At 35.0% G+C, this 20,119-nt stretch overlaps 2 protein-coding genes, 1 long non-coding RNA gene and 1 pseudogene across 4 annotated transcripts; all 4 read left to right on the top strand.

Annotated features, from left to right (window-relative positions):
* Window positions 1-555: 555 nt before the first annotated feature.
* Window positions 556-2,707, top strand: LOC143575789 (uncharacterized). The gene is made up of 3 exons (XR_013142829.1): window positions 556-797; window positions 1,813-2,073; window positions 2,472-2,707. It is a non-coding gene; the product is annotated as an uncharacterized LOC143575789 (long non-coding RNA).
* Window positions 2,708-13,094: 10,387 nt separating this feature from the next.
* On the top strand, window positions 13,095-15,362 carry LOC143575788 (protein CHUP1, chloroplastic-like). Its single transcript, XM_077060069.1, has 2 exons — window positions 13,095-13,850; window positions 14,474-15,362. The coding sequence occupies exon 1, from the start codon at window positions 13,317-13,319 to the stop codon at window positions 13,800-13,802; it is 486 nt and encodes a 161-aa protein (XP_076916184.1). The 5' UTR covers window positions 13,095-13,316; the 3' UTR covers window positions 13,803-13,850; window positions 14,474-15,362.
* LOC143575785 (uncharacterized) lies at window positions 13,959-15,350 on the top strand. The gene is made up of 3 exons (XM_077060068.1): window positions 13,959-13,997; window positions 14,474-15,174; window positions 15,269-15,350. The coding sequence occupies exons 1-3, from the start codon at window positions 13,959-13,961 to the stop codon at window positions 15,348-15,350; spliced, it is 822 nt and encodes a 273-aa protein (XP_076916183.1).
* A 1,090-nt stretch (window positions 15,363-16,452) lies between the features above and the next one.
* Window positions 16,453-19,603, top strand: LOC143575784 (polyadenylate-binding protein 2-like; annotated as a pseudogene). Its single transcript, XR_013142827.1, has 7 exons — window positions 16,453-16,660; window positions 17,297-17,609; window positions 17,706-17,953; window positions 18,036-18,314; window positions 18,396-18,631; window positions 18,713-18,769; window positions 19,135-19,603. The product of XR_013142827.1 is annotated as a polyadenylate-binding protein 2-like (transcript).
* Window positions 19,604-20,119: the final 516 nt, after the last annotated feature.

Genomic DNA, 20,119 nt, shown 5'->3' with positions numbered 1-20,119 from the left:
GTAAGTTTTATTATTGGTCGTCTAAAATATTTCTTTTTTTTTTTCTAACTATAAAGTTATGTAAGACGTGAATAGAGTAAAGTTATTTTTCTTCACATTTACTTCCTACTCAAGCTTAAGATTTGAGTGATTGTTATAGTTAGAAGAAATTTAAGAAAGCTTATGTGATTTTTAAAAAAAAAAAAACAAACCTTGAAAATATAAAAATAAATCAAAGAGAAAAAACACGTCTATTCATTCATAATTTAACACAACTATCATATACATGATACAACACATATACATACATACAATTATAACCCTGTAACTCATAGACATTCAGCCGGGAAATAAAATAGTCTATTTTCATAACAAAAGCATATTAAAAAGAGAGAGTTGATAATCAAAGTGTAAATAAAATAGTCTAAATGTTGTTTATATAAGTATAATAATTAAATAGTGGATCGAGTTATCCAAAGACAGCATGATCATGTATTTTGGTCAGAGAGATGTATGTATGTATGTAACTAATTAAATAAACTTATGCCACGTCATCATTATAATTACTAATAATAATATTTAATCGGTGCGGGTCAACGTCACTCACGGGTTGACGTCTGGATTGCATACAAACACACGAAAACCTCAAAACAAACACAAATCAACGTCACAACGAAACTCGGTGGAAAGAAAGAATAATAATAATAAATTGAACAATTCAACCGATTTTCATGGCGTCGTTGCATATATCAATCCATTGCCGCATTTAGCTTCAGTTCACCAACAAACAAACTCACCTAATTGTCCCCCATTCCTAGGTAACACCGTCCGTTGTTCTTCACTTCATCCGTACTGATTTAATTCGGTAACGCTTGTTTCATTTACACGTGCTATGTTTGATTTAATCGGTAGTGTTAATCTGGATCAGTGTGTGTGTGTGAATTGAGTTGTGATTAGGTTTTGTTCAAGTGTGAGTTTGTGTTTAATTGTATGCTCCTGGTTGACCTTGACTTTCTAAAAGTATTAAAAATTAGGTATTGTTTTACCTAATTGAATTGAGTCACAATGATTTCGGATAATCTATTAATTTTTTGGCACTTAATTAGGTTTCAGTTAATTGATTCAAATTCAAATTATTATTTTCTTGAATTATGATTTGTTGTTTTAGTGATCACGATTCTCATTTTTGACCTTTTATTTTTTAAACTTTTATGTATGTTTTATGCTCACACATGTATGCATACTAGCTGAGTTCCCCAGAACAGTAGATGGATAGAATCATAGAATGAATATTGACTTTTGAAGTTAAGTTTTAAGAGTCAAGGTATGTCTATTTTCATCAAATCAGATACTATTCTTGTTCTTTTTGTTGAAGCTACTTTGAACTTTTAATGACGTGACTTAAGGTTTTAACGAATGTATAATATTCACACATCAGTATACAAACACTTTGCTGATGTTTAAAGTTAAACATCTAAGACTTGTAGCTTTTAGATATTAGATACTCCGCTGAGCTTTTTACCCTTACTTTCAGTTTTTAAGTATGACTATCAAAAGCCCCATCGTTCATGATAGTTTACCTTAAATTGTTTATTTTTTAGTTTTTATGTGTCTTTTCTAGCCTAAAATAAGTTGGTTACCTACAAAAGAAATTAAAACAATGTTGATTGTTTTTTAGCTTTTATTTGTTTTTGCATGATTAAGATCATTTTAGTTGTTCTACATTTATCTGCCCCCATATTTGCATTATATTTATTCTATATATCTTCTCATCTTGAAATAATGAGTTTTAGGCTTACTTTAATTAAGAAAAACCTTTTATATAAATTGCAGGCATAAATAAAAGTAGAGTTAATGGGTGGCAAAAGTTCAAAGAGATCGTCAAGTAGCTATTCATCATACGGGTCAGCATCAAACTCATGGGCCTACCCTTAACCATCATATCCACAATCACCATATCCGCAACCTCCAGTTAACTAACCATATGCTTCACCTTCTTCTTTTCAAAGCTATCCTGAACAAGCTCCTGCACCTAAAAAAAGGCTCGAGAGAAAATTCTCCCGAATTGATGATAATTACAACAGCTTAGAGCAAGTAAAATTAGTAGCAAAAATGATGTGTTGTGTTAAACGGGTCGTGTCATAAGTTGCCATCCTAGGTTAGGTCTGTAAACGCACCGAACGGGCATAATTGGTGCATGTTCGTGTTTGTTCGTTTAACTTTAACCTAACAAACGATTGAACAGGACTCTTGTTCATGCTTGTTCGTTAAGAAAATGAACAGGTCACGAACGTAAACAAACATAGATGAATGAACATAACTAAATAGATTAACAGTCATAAACAAGAAAACACCAATTGAAAGTAAACGTTAACTAAACTCGTGGACCTTAAAATTTAAGAAAACTAGACTAGTTACTGTCAATTGGTGTTTATTTACTGTCTTTGTTTTGTATCTTGTTGATAATTAATTTGTCGTTTTACTTTCTCTAGGTTACTGATGCTTTAGCACGTGCTGGTTTGGAGTCTTCAAATTTGATTGTTGGTGTAGATTTTACCAAGAGCAATGAGTGGACTGGTTGAGTTTAATCTTGGATGTTTGCATATATTTATTAGAGGTGGCATGCATGGGTCGGTTTTGGGTTCAAAGCACACTAATAACCAAAAATTCGGTTTCTGAATACCATAATACAGTTTTCGGTTTTACAGTTTGGGCTAAAAAAGAAACTGGCAAAAAATAATGAATTTTGGCCAAACTTTGGTTATAAATATATATTTGTTAAATCAATATTTAATTACCGTTCTAAAAAAGAAATATTAAGTAATCGATTATTATACATTTGGGCTAAAATATATGGGTTACTGTATTCTTTAAATTCTTATAAATTGCTTAAAACTCAAAATTAAAAATGACCCTACTGGCAGGGGGACAATTACACATCTCAAATGCCGACCGCAGTGCCCTTAAACGAACTGGGCTTGCAGTCAAGGTAATTCTTGAAGGTACACGTTCCACTTGGACCTCCAGCTTGATTCTGAACGTGTGCGGCTAGAGCGGCCGCCGCATGGTCGTTCAGCAGAGTTTGGAATTCAGCTGCAGTCAAGTTGATGTTACCACGTCCGTGTCCAGCGTTTCTTCCAGCCATTTCCTAGAATCACAGTATAAAATGTTAAACATGAATTTTTCTTTCATATACAACACACCATACATGTAATAAAAAGATAGGTAAGAAAGGAATAAGAAACAACATCACATCACAACCATATATTAATCTAATTAATAATTCATGATTAAAACCATTGTATTCACTATAAAGTATTTCCAATCAATCCTTAAAATCATAGAAAATAATAGTTCGGATGGAGACAACCCCTCCATCTAGGTGTCATCATCACTAGATGTCATCATCTGAGGACACCTCTGAGTGTGTCTCCTCCTCAGCCGGTTCTTCCTCCGGTTCTTCTTCGGGTTCCTCTTCGGGATCTTCCTCGGGATCCTCCTCAGGCTCCTCTTCGGGATCTTCTTCAGGTTCCTCTTCAGGCTCTGCCTCAGGCTCGGCCTCAGGCTCTGCCTCAGGTTCTGCTGCGTTCTGAGCAATTTGCATTTGTAACACATCGCAACGCTCTAAAGCTATCTCGGTTCGGGTCCTTGCTACTTGGAGTTGCTCTTGCAAGTCTATCATCTCGGCTTGCATCTTTCTCATAATCTTCATTTGTTGATCACTAGCCTCTTGCATTTCCTTCATTGCCGCTGCCATGCGGGCAATTTCCTCTTTAGTCTCGGTTCCGTCTTTTAACAGTCCGGAAACGTTAGCCCTTGTATAGCGCATGTAACCCACGTCACGCTCCAAGCAAGAAACGACAGCTGCGAGAACTCGCTCTACAGGTTCGGTTATGGGTGGTAGGGTGTTGGGGTAAGCAGGATGGTTCGGGTGAGGTAACGGGGGAACTTGTTCTCGATAGACCATGCGTCTGATCATATTAGGGTACCAATCCCAGCTAACTTCGTTTTCGTACATGCCTCCGGATAAGCGGTACCTCTTCGGTGCGGGAGCTTCGAGTTCCGGGACTACTCAGGGTGGCGAGGCGGTAGGTAACTGCGGTTCCTTCCCGTGAGCATGAGTCATCGGATCGGATGATGATGATGATGGCGGCGTCGACATTCCTGCAGGTAAGCCGTGTATGCGCGCGCGTATGAGTGAAAGAGGTAAAGAGATAAGATTACAAGACTACACAAACCTATGCAGTGCGTATCATTATAACTAATGGGTCGTCGCGGTTATAGTCTAGTATGCATGCAGCTTCTAGTTCGCTATAACCTGGATCTGATACCAATCTGTCACACCCTCAAAATCCACTAACGAAGTTTTACCGTCAGAGGGTGTGAACTAACAGGATCGGAATCATTAGTTATAATCAAACCATAAAACAAAGTTTCAAAACCATGAAAACGTTTACGAGTAATTAAATGCGGAAGCGTAAAACCATAGAAAACAATGTTACGTCACGCAGGACGACTTAAAACCCAATGATAACAGTTTAAAATAAGTTTGCATAATTAAAAGTGTTTCAAGCAATGCATGTTCCTAAACCGCGCGCCCGCCTCGGCTACCTGAGAATAACATACTAAAAGTGTCAACACAAGGTTGGTGAGTTCACAAGTTTATATAAAATAAAGCGTTTAGCGTTTGCGTTCAGCGTTTTGCGTTAAGCGTTTTGCGTTACAGCGTTTTGCGTTACCAGATACTGTTATGTCAATTATATATCTATAGGTAGCTAGCCTATAAAACAAGTATCACTAAGTGTTCGACACCGAAGCTGACTGTTTATCATTTGCCTTGCCACCAGGTCATCCAGACCATGGTATGTGTTTAGCCAAGATTACACCCACTCGACCTCCAGTCGAGTTTAGCGTTGGGCGGGGTTTGTCAAACCCAGTAGTACTACTCAACAATGACTCGCTATTATCCAATATTAACCGGTTCGATGTTATGAAGGACTTTAGTTATTGCGTTTGCCACTTAGTCTTTACAAGTGATATATAATCTATATTAACAAAATCTTAAATGCGTTTCGGAGTATGTTATCTCCTCCAAGTGAAAAGCGTTTATAAAGTTTAAAAGGGGAAAGTGAAACTCACTGTTTGCGAAGTATTCCCAAAATAATTCACCAAGATGCGCGTCACAGAAAAACTCTCTAGCGTTCTAAAACAATAAAGAGATTTTTCTAAGTATCGGAATATTATCGAGTCTCTAGACCCGGCACATAATTGTTGGTGCATGATGTCAGTAGTTCAGTGTCTAGTGTCTGTAATTGAGTTTGTAATGTTTTGTATTTGATGTAAGCGAAGTTAGCTAACAAGTGCGCTGATATGGGCGAACTTGTTAGACAAGCGAAGTTAGGGACAACTTCGCCTGAACATGCCAGGCGAAGTTGTCGTGACTATATAAGCTGATTAGGTTACGGCTGTTAGTTAATGAATTGTCATTCGAGTTTACGAGTCAGAGAGTTTGTGTAATCAGTGATCATTGTATCACGTGTTTCCGGTTGCAATACAACGTGTTTTTGTTTATAGTAACGTGTGTTTAATCGTATCGTCTTCTACGCTCGTAACGTCTTACGTAGGGATTCCGCACCTACGTAGAACGAGATATCTCGTGTAGATCCGGCTGGGAACCTACAATAATACCTATGCACACAACATGTTTCGTATTTCGTTTGTGAATCGTGTGTGACTTTAACAAGTGTATTTGTGATACGTTACATGTGTAAGCAATTATTTACGTGTCACGTATTCATAAAATTCATCACTAGCAATTACTCCCCGTAAGGGCAATTTGGTCAACACATAACAATTAACTAGCAATTATTCCCCATGAGGGCAATTTGGTCAAATCATGACAATCAATTAGCAATTATTCCCCGCAAGGGCATTTTGGTCAAAACACGACAATTAATTAGCAATCATTCCCCTCAAGGGCAATTTGGTCAAAACACGATAATAATTAGCAATCACGTTGTTTCATGCAACTTTCACAAAACTCAGCAACTAGTTTCTTAACGACAGAATTCTACTTGAAAAACTAGTCTATCTCACCGATCATAGCATCACAATTAATTTACCAAAAATCATCACACAAGCATATATGTCTTAGGTTTCCAGAACATATTTTATTTTATTTTTATTCCACATAGGTTTCTCACAATCATCAAATCATTACAGCAAACTCATAACAGTCAAATTCATGCGCAATAGAATGTTATTTGAAATTCCCGTTAAACGAAAAATCCAATAAATGGAAGACCACATGGGTTAGGTTCCTAACTCAAAAAGTCAACTTCCAGAAGTGGAACCAACCCAATTGGTCTCGTAGTTCATGAGATATAACATTTACAAAACAACCTAACAGCAGGTCTAACAACTCAGCTTTGCACAACGTTTTTGTAAAATCATAAAAGTTAACCTTTGCTTGTCCAAAAATTACAAATTTATATTTTTTAGAAACTAGACTCAACCTAGTTTACTGTAGTATCAATAATCTTAACCAATTTTCACATTTACACTTCGTTACAGTCAATTAAACATCAATAACACAATCTGTCCAGAAACTGTTTGCATCCAAACTCAACATATTAACTATCTATGGACCATCATGCATTCATATAACACTCTAGACTCCATAATCACTATCCATGCACATCAATTACACATTACATACATGATTAGGGTTTTTGTTTGAACTCAAATCAAAGACACAAGCAATTAACATGTAACAATATCCATTCTAGTTATCATATCATCATCAAATCAACAACAATCATATAAACTACATACACACATAAAATCCGCTCTTAGGGTTTTCAATTAACCCATTAAACATCAAAATTAAGTATAAAGGATGCATATGATAGTCGTTTATACCTTCCTAGCACCTTAATCTTCGATCAAAGACTTGAGAACTTGATTGTATGTGTATATAGGTGGCGGCAGCCGTGAGGGGGGGGGGAAGGAGTTCCGATCGGGACTTTGTGTGGGGAAGAAATAATAAGTTAGGGTTTATTATTAGTATTATTTATAATAATCTATGTTACACTTTGGCCCCTCCACTTCTAAGTATTACTTATCTAGCTTAACTAACTTGTTTACATCTTGAGTTAGTGTTTATAACGATGTTATCACACAACACATAAGTCTAACACATAATTATCACATAATTACTGTTTTGACGTTTTTCGTTTATTCACCAATCGTTTGCGTCAACTCGTTTGCGTTTCGGTGAAATTCCCGAAAGACTACACATGTAGTAAGTGTTAAGCGTTATTTAAACCCTAGTTTAAATGTAATGAGGTGTGCGTTATAGATTCAGTGATCTTAAGTTTGAATTGACGGAGTTGAGTTAACGGAGTTAACCTGAAATTGACGATTGTCGCAGACGAGTCATGGCCTCGGGCACCACGTCCTCGGAGATCCAAAAGAATTTTTTCTTCCAATCCTTGGAAGTGTCCTCGGTTACACTACCGATAACTCTATCGGTCAAGCCATGACAAGTGTACCATCCATTTCGGTTGGCCATCTTGTAGAATACAACAAACCGGTCCAACCAGGGAACTAGGTCATGTGCCATACACACAAACTCGAAGTGACGAATTCGCATGACGGCACGAGGATGGAGTTGAGATAAGTGAATCCCAAACGCCTTGACCACTCGTTGAAAGAACTTTGTGACAGGAAGCCGGAAATTCCCGTGGTCAAAATAATCAGCATATAAAGCCATCTTTCCTAGAGGAGGAAAACTGGCTATTGAACCAACAGAGGGGAACTCTGGTCCCCACTCTGGTGGAATGCCATATGTTGTAATCAACTTTTGATATTCCTCTTGGTCCCAGCAAATGTCTATCTCATCGACCTCAGATTGAGAAGGCGCCATTTAGAACACTTGATAATAATATCTGATTTTGTTTAAAGAAACCAAAGAGAGATTGAAGGATTCAGAAAGAAAAAGCAAGTTCGAGAATTCAAGGGCGATAAAACTTCACAGAAGTTAACTCCCTCTATTTATACCTACCGCAATTAATGCGATGGGATGAGAACAGTAGAGAGAGAAAAAATCGTTCAATAACAGATCGCCACGTCACGCTGGAAATTCGAAAAGGGGGAAAAGTTGTACAGTCGGGTACAGTAACGGCCGTCACAAACGTCCTTTCACCTGCACACGCGCATGCGAGTGGTCAACTTGTCATTTTTCATGATTATCCACAGTAACAAAAGATATTTCTCACCAACTTGCAAAATTAAAAATCCCCAAATCAACGATTAAGTCCAGAGTTCCACCCACATAAAATACTTCACACGGAAGAAACACTGGACTGGGGGGGACTTATAGAGGTAGGGTACCAAAAGGACCCAAATACCCGTATTAAATACCCGCGGGTCAATCAGAAGCTCCTCATAAGGCACCCGCGGGACATATAAACCATCCGCATAGTCATCTGAGGAAGAAACACCCTCATAGCACATGCGGAAGCATCACAGCACCCTCGAAAGTCATCCGCGAGAAGGAATATCCTTCCGCGTAAATAACTACGAGGTAATGCTCCGGGACAATTGTTAGCAACCAATTACCTTCTAGAATAATCGCCAAGATGCTTTCTTGGGCAATACGTGATTTATTGGCCAATTAGCTAATGACAGTGTCAAGGTCGTTATGACCGTGCACATGGCCAATATTACCCCGTTAACCAATAATAGAGCGACACGTGTCCAGGTTGATATACATGCACATGCAACGTATAAGCTAAACCTATCACATAAGGACACGCGTCCAGACGGTTATGCAGGCATCTTCTAAAAGGACAGCTGACCCAATCACTTCCCCACATCCTTCGGCTATAAATACCCTTTCAATCATCATAGGTATTCATTCACCATCACTGTACTCTTTCAATTTACTTAAGTACTTTATCTCTTCGTAAGATCGGTACTTATTCTCACGCCGGAGGGTGGTTACGGGAAGACCCCCCCCTCTTGTCCTTCCCGTAACGAGCTCACGGTGTTCTGTTTTGCAGGATTCACATCACTGGACTTTAGGAACTGTATTCATATCGTGTTGGCGGTCACCGTATCCTACCTTGTGTACTCATTAGATCTAGCACCCATCCGTGAGAAGTGGATCCGTGTTTCTTCATGTCCCATGATCATCCCTGGTAAAAGTCAAAGTATGCAATAGTTGACCCACTTTTAATCAAAGTCTTTAATAGTTCACAAATATATTCATTTAAAAGTTAGAACTATGGAGCACCTCATAGTTCACCAACTTTTAATCAAAATTTAAAGTCAAGACTACATATTCACAGTAACATTCAAAAAGAAAAGAGTAAAGTGATGATGTGATAGAACTATAAGAGCAATTGAATAAATCACATGGTACATCAAATTTTTTTTATAGCAAATAACAAATTTCCAAACAAAACGACCTACTAAATTTTCCATCTGTACGAGAAGGCACTGTATCATTATGTCAATACGTCAAGAATACATGAAACATCTAGTTAACTCTTTTAATAATAATAATAATATTCTAAACTTTTTAAATATTTCACATACCTCAAAACCATCCTTACAAATCCAATTGTGAATCACATTATATTATTTCTTCATTATTTATCTACTATTATAATAAATAAAAACAATAGTTGGTACCACATGGCACTTAATTGTCCATTATTTTGTCAAGTGGCATCATTAATATTATTCAACTTTAAAAGTCATAACTATCTAATTAATACAATTAATATATATTTTAAACATTCCATATTAATGATTTATCTATAATTTCATAGTAGTAAATAAAGTAAAATAAAATAAAATTAAAAGAACATATGTAGAACTTTTAAAACTCATTTTAGTGTGTGTAAATTTGTGTTGTATGTTTTTAGTTTATTAGTGACCGATTCAGAAGATGTCACGATTCGTCTTTACTCTGAGCAATACAAAAATGGTTCATCTCATTTGATTATTTTTTACTATTAATTCTATATAATAAACCTCTTTATATTTATTAATAATTTTTGCTAAAATGACATAGTTCAGCACTCAAGGGAAATAGCTTGACAATTATAATAAACATTTTTTTTACAAGTTAAGACCATAAAATATACTTGACTATTATAAGTGATAGGAAAATGGTTGTATTTATCGGTGTTGCAAACCCATTTTATGCTAAATCATTGATCATGAGTAGGGTGTTCGAAATACTAATCTATTTCTTATAAGTTGGTTGTTTATTATTATAATTTGTTTGTGTTCTATCTTCTATACAAAAATCTCAAAATTGATTGATATATGGGAGGAATGATAGTTTGTTTTTAGTGAGATACTTATTTGTTTCGAATAAAATCTTTGCAACAGTTTTTTACTCTGATTTACGTAATGGGTCTCAATAAGTTTCACTTGAAATAAACCCACCATTAATATGACTTGGAACATTTCGGGAAAGATCAACTTGTATTCGACACTTTAAGTTATTGGAATTGATATCAACCACATATTCTGGATATATATCATGATTTGTTTGCCATGCATATTACTTTGACATCCGTGAATGTTGCCACTGAATGAGGCTTACCTCCTTATTTATTTTATTCCTTTATGTATTTATGTATGGTCTTGGCATATTGTTAATCATTGAAAATACTCAATAAACTTTGAATCCATCTATTTTGAGATAAGTAAATGAGTCAAATTTGCTATTTGTGTTCTCTTATAGCTAGCAAAGGGGCGAGTCGTGTCAGTAGACGCAACACATAAGAACCGGTTTGGTCGATACAAATTAGGGACAAAACTGATTATTTTAAGAAAAATATTACTTTTGGTTCCGAACATGTTTTCTTTACACAGTTTTTTTACAATTACACACAAATATAAAACTCATTATAACTGTTTAGTTTCTTGTATGTTGTTAGAGTTGAGTAAAGTGTGTCAAAATCATCTAAAACTAAAAGTTTAATAAGATGACATGTTTGAAACCAAAAAAAAGTGTGATAAAATGCACATAACTTTGTTAGTATTACACTTTCTTTGCCAATATTACTAAATATGTAGTTGCTTTTGCCTCCAATTTTATAGCCTAAGATATGAATTAGAAAAAAAAAGACATGAAGTAAGCAACACAAGTTTATTTTTTGTTGGTTATAGATGGGTATCATTAGACTCTCAATTTGAATCCATTGGTACCTTTTTTTACCAATAGAAACTCTTGCAACTGTTAGTTCAGTAGTAAGATATGTTGCAACTAATACAGCAATATACTTAGGAGCAATTTTTTTTACATTTTTAAGCTCTTGAGACTTTTCAATGTTTTGATGTGATTTTTCTACATGATTATTGCAACTTGAAGAACCAAAATCGTATAATAAGATAATGAATTAGATTTTTCTACACGGGTTTATATCCTAGTTTATAAATAAATAAATAAAATTGATCCTAGTTGAAGAAAAAAGAAACTTTTTGGTGCAAAAATATTAGCATAAAAGAACGTGTTTAATAAAAAAAGCAAGACATAAGACAAAAGCACTTGGCACCTTAATCGAATATACAAAGCTAAAAGGCATCAAAGATTAACACGCAATTATCAAAACCCACAAAACCCCTTCCATTCAATTCAATTCAATTCAATTCAATTCAATTCCATGATCTTCAGAATCAATTCTCCACGCGTAACTTACTCTTCTGTTCCTTTCGAACCGACGTCGTTTTCAGGCAAAAAGAATCACGGGTTTCCTTAATCTGTTGGTATTTAGTAGATGCAGAAGAAGAAGACGACAAATTAAGCTGTGATTTTGCTCTGGTTTGTTCTAAAGATATAAAACTGTTTTGGGTTTCAGTTTAATTTTGATTTGAACTTGAAACGATGTCGTTTGCATAAATTGTGTTGATCATGCTCTGTTTTCTTTGAAGATTTAAAATGAACTAGGGTTTGATTTGAATTTGAAACGATGTCGTTTTCATAAATTAAGGGTTTGATTTTGCTCTGTTTTGTTCCTAAGATGTAAAATTGATTTGAGTTTGAAGTTGAAACGACGTCGTTTGCGTAAATTAAGGGTTTTATTATGCTCTGTTTTCTGAAGAATTAAAGGGTTTGAATTTGAATTTGAATTTGAAAATGGGGAGTGGGAGTGGGAAGAAAGACATGAGCCCAGTGATATTGAAAATTGGGCTTGCTTTTGCTTTTTCTCTTGGTGGGATGCTTTGTACTTTTTTAAACAAAAGGATCAAGCCGCCAGAGTCTCCGTCTGATCCGTCCAAGTCTGCAGGTTCGCGTTTGAATTTGGGCTTTATTTTTTGTTTGGAAAATAAGATTGATTTATGTGTTTGATGAATATATGTTTGTGTAGATTGCGATAATGATGGGATTTCACGGAGGAGTTCGAATAGTGAGCTTCGTGCTTTTGATCCTTTGGCAACTGATAAACATGTAAGATTCTTGATTATTTGCGAGTTTTGATGATTCTTATTATCGATTGGTTCTATGCTAATTGCTACAACTAGCCATGTGATTAACTGATTTAAGGAGTGTTTGGAAGTGCAGTTAAACTATTAATTGTGTTTCAATGTTAAGATAGATTACAGTGGTGTTTTAAGTGTTTAGATGAAGAAAATTTACTATTTTTGGCTGTTTTGAGATTTGTTTGTTCAGAATTTATTATACTTGGTGGATTTGTTATTAAGTTTACTCTTAATTGGAATTAACGTTTGTAATGAGTATTTGAGATTGCTTTGATTCAAAATTACCGGTGTACCCTTGGACTGAAATTAGCCATTTTCAGTAAGTCCATAATGCTAATGTACCCTTTTAAGCAAGAAAATAAAGCTTTAATATAAGTTTAGCGATGTTTAAATCTGTCATTTAATATTATTCTAAATCATGTGTTACTATCTTTGTTTGATGAACTTTGAATTAGATCCAAATTTTGGCTTTCAAGGTCAAACATTTCAAGTATCTACTTTGATTAGATATAGTTACTTTACATCAACATTTTTGAAGAAAATCTGCAGGATTTTTTTTAATTTGTTTATAAAATATCGGGGGTCATAGGTCATTCACCTTCGATACGTGAGTAACATGACAAAACCGACATTAATTTTGATCTCAAGAATAATAACTTTAATCCCGCATTTCACAACACTGTTTTGTATGTTTCCTATTGCAGAATCCCGTTCAAGATTCTTTTCTTCTGCCGGAATTTAACGACCTCTTGAAAGAATTCGATTCGACCACCACAAAAACAAATCCTGATCTCCCAATATCAGACACAAACTCACCACCAAAAGTCAACACAATGGTCAAGACCGACAGCCAAGAGCAGGAAATCAAGAATCTAGAAAACATGGTCAAACTGCTCAAGGAACGTGAGCGGAATTTAGAAGCTCAACTACTCGAATATTATGGTCTTAAAGAACAACAAACCGCAGTCACTGAGCTTCAAAACCGTCTTAAATTAAACACCATGGAAGCTAAGGTTTTTGCTTTGAAAATCGAGTCGTTAGAGGCGGATAATAAGAGATTAGCATCACAAGTGGTGGATTATAACAAAGCTTTAATGGATCTTGAAGCTGCACGAACTAAAATTAATGTTCTTAAGCAGAAACTAAGATCAGAAGCTGCACAGAACAAAGAACGGATTTTGGATCTTCAACAATGGGTTGAAAAGATGCAGGAAGATGAATTAAAACTTTGTAAATTGAAGGATTTGGAAGATGAAGTCTGTGAATTGAGAAAGTCAAACCATGATTTGCAGGTTGAAAAATCTGAGTTGACTCAGTGATTGGAGCGTGTTCAGATTCTTGCTACATCGGTGTTAGAGGATCAAGAAGTAAGATATTCGTTCATTTTTAGTTGCATCAGGTTGAACCGGACTGCAATTGAAAAATAATAAAAGAATGGTATTAAAAATTAAACTTTTTGTTGATTTTTAGTGAAAATGAGCCGAGTTGGGCTCGTTTCGAGCTCAAGCTTGAAAGTATCTAAATCTCTGCTCGTTTAGTTATTTCTTTATATACATAGATAATTACTTTTTTTATATATTTATGAATGGGTTATTTGTAACCTAATTTATATTATTTAGTTACTTTATCATAATTGTATGTATAATAACATCAAGATCAATAATATATTTATTATATTAAATAAAAACTGTTATATTATATAAGTAATAGGTCCGTGACCTTAGTCAGCTTGATATGTAAAGATAGGTTCGAGCTCCTTTAAGCTTGGATCGGTTCGATGGTTTTGATTGTTTGACCCAATTTTTATATTTTTTTTTCAAAATCATTAGTTTTTCAAACCGTTATCACAAGCCCCGGCTTGCTTCAATTTGACTTTGTGATCGGTTTGAACATCAAATTCTCGTTTTCAACTTTTGGTTCTTATACAATTAACTGTTATTATTGTTATTAGTAGTATTTTATTATTTTTTATTTTTCATTTTTCTTGCAGACGAAAAAGCTTAAAATAGAAAGTGAACACTTAAAAAAACAAAACGAAGAACTAACCAAGGAAATCGAGCAACTTCAAGCCGACAGATGCAGCGACGTGGAAGAACTCGTGTACATGAGATGGGTTAATGCGTGTTTAAGATACAAACTCAGAAACTATCAGCCTGGACCGAGAAAAACAATGGCCCGAGATCTCAGCAAATCATTGAGCCCAAGATCGGAAGAAAAAGCCAAAAAACTAATCCTCAGAGATGCTAACCAAGAACCCGATTCCGATCAGTGGTCAATGGGTTCCAGTGAACTTGATGAACCTTTTACTGATCATTCATCATCCCGTAAAACCAATAATAAGTTTTTCGGGAAGCTCGTGAAGTTTATAAGAGGAAAAGACAAAAATACCCCCGACCATCACCACCGCCATCACAGCCAGTGTAGTCATAGCAGGAACTCATCGTTTGAAGATATGAATTCATATAGTGATTATTACTCGTCTAAATACTCGATGGATTCCCGAATATCTGTTCATAGGCATAGTGATTTTGGAATACATAACCGGATTGATTCTATTGATGAAGGGGATGATATTAATGATGGTTTTTCAGGTTCGTTTTCTTCATCGGATGGTCAAAGATCCGAGCTTGTGAAATATGCAGAAGTTTTGAAGGATTCCAATTTGAAACCATCGACCAGATATCGTGGAAGGTCAAAGTCATTTAGTTCGTTTTGACTTTTGATTAGTTACATGTTCTGTATAGGTTAAGTAAAAATGTTATTTTGTATGTTCATAACTTATTAGAAACCACGAACTCATTACAGTTGGAGTTTGGAATTTGGATATTGCTTTATACAGTCAACGGTCAACGATCAATTGTATCTAGTGTGTATAATTATATAATTATGTGAGCCCAACCAATGTTTTCAGACCCGGCCCGGACGCCTTACCGGGTTTCAAAACATCGTGTCCAACTGTCCAAGTAATAATATCTAACCTAAATAATGGGTGTTTGTTAACTGTATTGAGTTGGCAGGTTGAATTGTTGAACCTAAACATGAGTTGCATATTTACTTCTACAAAAGAAGTTAGTTGACGTGATGGATGGTTGTATATTTACTTGTGCAAAAGAAGTTGGCCCTACGCAGACACGCTTAAAAACATAGTAACCTAACACACACATTTTAACCCTACAAATATAAAAAGAAGCCAAACACGCGTTGACAGGTTTAATCAAGTTGTAAATGTAAATGTGTCAAACGTGTTGTAAACGAGCTGGTTGGTCGTCTCGTTTAATCTAATGAGTTGAATAGGTTAGGTTAACCAAGCACAACTCATTGTAACCTTGTAAAGCATTACACATTGTAATTAAGTGAATTAACTAATGAGGAGTTTATTAAAACATTACACATTGTAACCTTATGTTTAAAAAAAATAAAAAATCAAACATGTTGGCGTGTTAACAAGTTGTTTGTAATCAATTTGTAAATGTATCAATCAAGCTTAAGAGTGGTAATAAATATGTTTGACGTGTTATAAACGGGTCCACGGGTCGTCCTGTTTAGTTAAGTGAGTTGAATAGGTTAACCAACAACCTGTTTAGATAAACATACTAATCTTGTTTAAAGACTTACAAAAAACAACCGGAAAAGGTATTATTTTGTTGACAGTCTTGCCATTGACCAAATTACTTTATTAACTTTTATTTAAAAAATGTTTCTCTAATAATAATAATAATAATAATAATAATAAAATCTATTTTAGTTTTATAATAATAAGAGAAAGAAATATAGTAGAGAAAAGGCGGGAGATGGGGTTTGTTTAAAGAAAAACGGTTAATAACATAACAGACTTAACAAACTCTCGCGCACTATATACACATACAATCTTCATACTTGATCCGCCATTGATACACAAACTGAGCTTCAAATCTTTCAATAATAATAATAATCTTTCTCAATTTGCCTTCATCCATCCATCAATCAATCATGGCAACGAATACCGCATCTCCATTACCACCACCAATCCACCGGTCCGCCCTGTACGTCGGTGACCTTGACCCGTACACCACCGAGAACGATCTCCTTCTACTCTTCTCCATGATCGGACCGGTGCGATCTGTTCGTGTTTGCAGAGACCGTCTCTCCTTTAAATCCCTCTGCTATGCTTACGTCAATTTCTTACTTCCTTCTCACGGTAATCAATTATTGCTTTCATTCATTATTAGGGTTTTATCGTTATTTATTTGTTTAACTCGTCCGTGAAGTTATGATTTGACTGATTTAGGGTTTCTTTCATTGTGTGTTTAATTGAATCAGTTTCAAGTGAATTAACTGATCTGATTATTGCTTTAATTTATTAGGGTTTTTCGTTATTTGTTTGATTAATTATTGTTAATTGATTTGATTGAATCAATTTTGTCTCTGAAGTTATGATTTGACTGAATTAGGGCTTTTATTAGTTGTTTGTTTGATTGAATTAATATCAAGTGAAATTATGATTTGGGTAATTAGGTTTCTTTTGTTAATTGTTTGATTGAATCAATTTCGTCTGTGAAATCATGATTTGATTAATCAGTTTTCTTTCATTAATTGTTTAATTGAATCCATTTCATCTGTTAAATTATGATTTGACTGATTTAGGGCTTTTTTATTTGATTGAATCAATTTTAAGTGAAATTATGATTTGGGTAATTAGGTTTTTTTCGTTTATTGTTTGATTGAATCAATTTTAAGTGAAATTATGATTTGATTAATTTAGTTAAATGTTTGATTGAGTCAATTTCGTTTGTGAATTTATGATATGACTGACAGTTTGACCTAATTTGAACAGCGGATGTGGCGATGTCGAGTTTGAATCATACTGAATTGAGGGGAAAACCGATGAGAATCATGTGGTGTCAACGAGATCCGCTTACGAGAAGAACTGGAATGGCGAATTTGTTTGTCAAGAATCTGGATCCATTAGTTACTGATACGAAATTAGAAGAGGTTTTTGGGGAATTTGGGAAGATTCTTTCGTGTAAGATTGCTAAAGCTGTTAATGGAAAGAGTAAGGGTTTTGGCTTCGTTCAGTTTGAATCAGAAGAGTCCGCTAATAACGCACTCGAAACTCTAGATGGAACTGCTCTCAATGACAAAATCATGTAAGTTTCTTAATTATTCAACCTCACATATTATCAGTTTGTTCATAAATTTGTGATTTACGGTTTAGTAACATTTTAAACTGGTTTCTTGTTTAGATATGTGGCCAAGTTTATGAAGAAAAATGAGAGGAAGGAGCCCGAATTCACAAACGTGTATGTGAAGAATCTTGATTTGGATTTTACAGAGTTTCTGTTGAAAGTGAAGTTTTCTGAATATGGGAATGTTACAAGTGCTGTGATCATGAAGAATGCTGATGGGAAGTCAAAAAGTTTCGGGTTTGTCAATTTTGAGACACCGGACAGTGCCAAGAAGGCCATTGAAGCTCTAAACGGTGCAGTAATCGGTAAACACAACATCATAGGTTCATAACTTGTTCATAAGTTTATAGGAGGTGTTTGAGTGATTGAATTTGTGTATGTAAACAGGTTCTAAGGAGTGGTTTGTTGGAAAGGCTATGAAGAAAGCAGAAAGAGAAGGGTTCATGAAGCTTTCTCGTCAAAATGACAAAATACACTTGTCAAATCTTTTTGTCAAGAATCTTGCTACATCTGTTAATGAAAAGATTCTTGAAGACACTTTTGGTGAATTTGGGAAAGTGGTTTTAACCAAAGTTGTTCGTTATAACACTGGGATTAGCAAGGGGTTTGGGTTTGTGGGTTTCTCTAATGCAGATGAAGCAAAGAAAGCTTGTGATTCCCTTAATGGTGATTATTCATTAATCTTTAATCCAAATCTTTTTTCATCTCTGGCATAAACTTGATTTTGGCTTTATTAAATTCATGTAGGGAAACTTTATCATGGAAAGCACATGAATGTAAGTGTTGCAATGAGTAAAGAAGAATGTGCACACAAATTACAAGCTCGTTTCTTAACAGCAAAGATTATTGGTCACAACCCGTATTTTGGTCCGTATTATGGTATGCAGTCATATGGTAAAACATGCATCTATGATCCGTACTGGCAGCCAAACATTTATAGAAGGGTGCAAGTTTTCCCGAATTTTAAACAAGAGAGTCATCAGGTATGCAAAATTGTAAACCGTTTGTTTCTGTTAGCTGTTTTTTAAGTTTCTATGACTGAAATACACTTATAATGTGATTAGGAACAGGTTAACTCAGGCTATTACAAGGATCAGAAGCCATTTAAGGAGGCTCACAAGGTGTGTACACAAGTGCCATATTTATGCTATGTAAAAAATTTAGGTTATGAATTAATGTACTATTGTAGTTTTTAAAATATTGATTATGAAGCTGGTTGTTCAAGTTTTGCAAAATGGACAAAAAGAACCAATTTTGACCTGGCCAGCATGTTGAAAGTTGACCAAAGTCTGTTCCAAATGTATACAAGTGTCAAAATCTTTACTTAAGGATTTAGATTGTTTTTTTGTAATCTGAATTGACACATTTGCTTATATAACTTTTTAACATATACCTGCCCATTTTTAGACTTTCAGCATACACTAAGAAATATATAAGTAATGCATAGCTTGATTTGTGAAACTTGCCTAACAAGTGCACTGCAAAGGCCCGTTTTAACTGTAACCCAATTTTACCTGTTATCGTTATTGTGTCGTTGCAGAATCTAAGTGGCTTTAAGAGTTCTAGAGGGGAATGAAAAAGCCAAAAGAACAGGGGTCAAGAAGGGCATGTTTGAAAGTTCAGAATGAAGTCGGAGCAAATGAAGGTGTGTTTGGATTACAAGAGAATTGGAGCCTACTGATTTGACAAGTAATGGCAGCCATGGATACAAGTACAGTAGTGATGAATAGTCTGTGTGTGTAAAGATTCTTTCATGTTTGTGTAAAGTCTTTGTAAATGTGTGTAATGTACAACTTATGATGAAAACTCAAAATGAATGTATATAGACCATAAGAGGATGGGTCAAAATTGGCCTGTTGTCTTAATGGGAAATAATAAATGTTCAGTTCTTGTGTGCTTTTGTTGTTTTATGTCTGAAGATTTTTTATGAGTATGCAACATACTTTTACCCTTTTACTGCCGCCACTTATGGAAAATGTTACATGGAATTCCATGAAAGTGTAGCATATGCTCTAAAAATATGTACAATCAGATTTTCAATACAAACACAATTTTGAATAAAAGAACTGTGAAAATTATGTTAATATTCTATTTAGAGAAAAATACCAATATGTCCATTTCCATAATCAAGTTCAAAGTTTTGTCCACTTTATATAAGGTAATGTCCTCCCTTATTTGTTGTCGGACTACTTTATTTCTTGACCACCTAAAACATAGTATATTATATTCAAATTTGCACTCTAAGATAGAAACAATACAAATATAAAAAGAGCTAGAGAGAGAGAACGAGGGGTGTCGTCTGTGTACACGAGGAGGAAGATGAAGCAGATTTTCCCACCATATATAACCGGCGCCAAAGTTGCTAAAAAATGAGAGAGACAATAAAAGAAGAAAGAGGTGGTAAAAGAACAAACATCGAGGAATACAACAATCGGCCATCCTAATGTTGGCCCAGATGGATCAAACAATCT

This window comes from Bidens hawaiensis, unplaced genomic scaffold (genome assembly GCF_021521415.1).
Source record: "Bidens hawaiensis isolate Kalapana, Puna unplaced genomic scaffold, B.hawaiensis_p1.1 tig00027748_1, whole genome shotgun sequence".
NCBI classification, from domain to species: domain Eukaryota; kingdom Viridiplantae; phylum Streptophyta; class Magnoliopsida; order Asterales; family Asteraceae; genus Bidens; species Bidens hawaiensis.
Note: the sequence above shows the minus strand (reverse complement) of the source record. Positions and strands in the feature narration are given on the sequence as shown.

What these genes read in the sequence shown, in the direction of transcription:
- LOC143575788 (XM_077060069.1), top strand. Translation starts at nt 13,317, where the DNA reads ATGGTCAAGACCGACAGCCAAGAGCAGGAAATCAAGAATCTAGAAAAC.
- LOC143575785 (XM_077060068.1), top strand. Translation starts at nt 13,959, where the DNA reads ATGAGCCGAGTTGGGCTCGTTTCGAGCTCAAGCTTGAAA. An exon ending in TTTCGAGCTCAAGCTTGAAA is followed by an intron (nt 13,998 to 14,473) that starts GTATCTAAATCT and finishes TTTTTCTTGCAG; the next exon opens with ACGAAAAAGCTTAAAATAGA. An exon ending in TCGACCAGATATCGTGGAAG is followed by an intron (nt 15,175 to 15,268) that starts GTCAAAGTCATT and finishes ATAACTTATTAG; the next exon opens with AAACCACGAACTCATTACAG.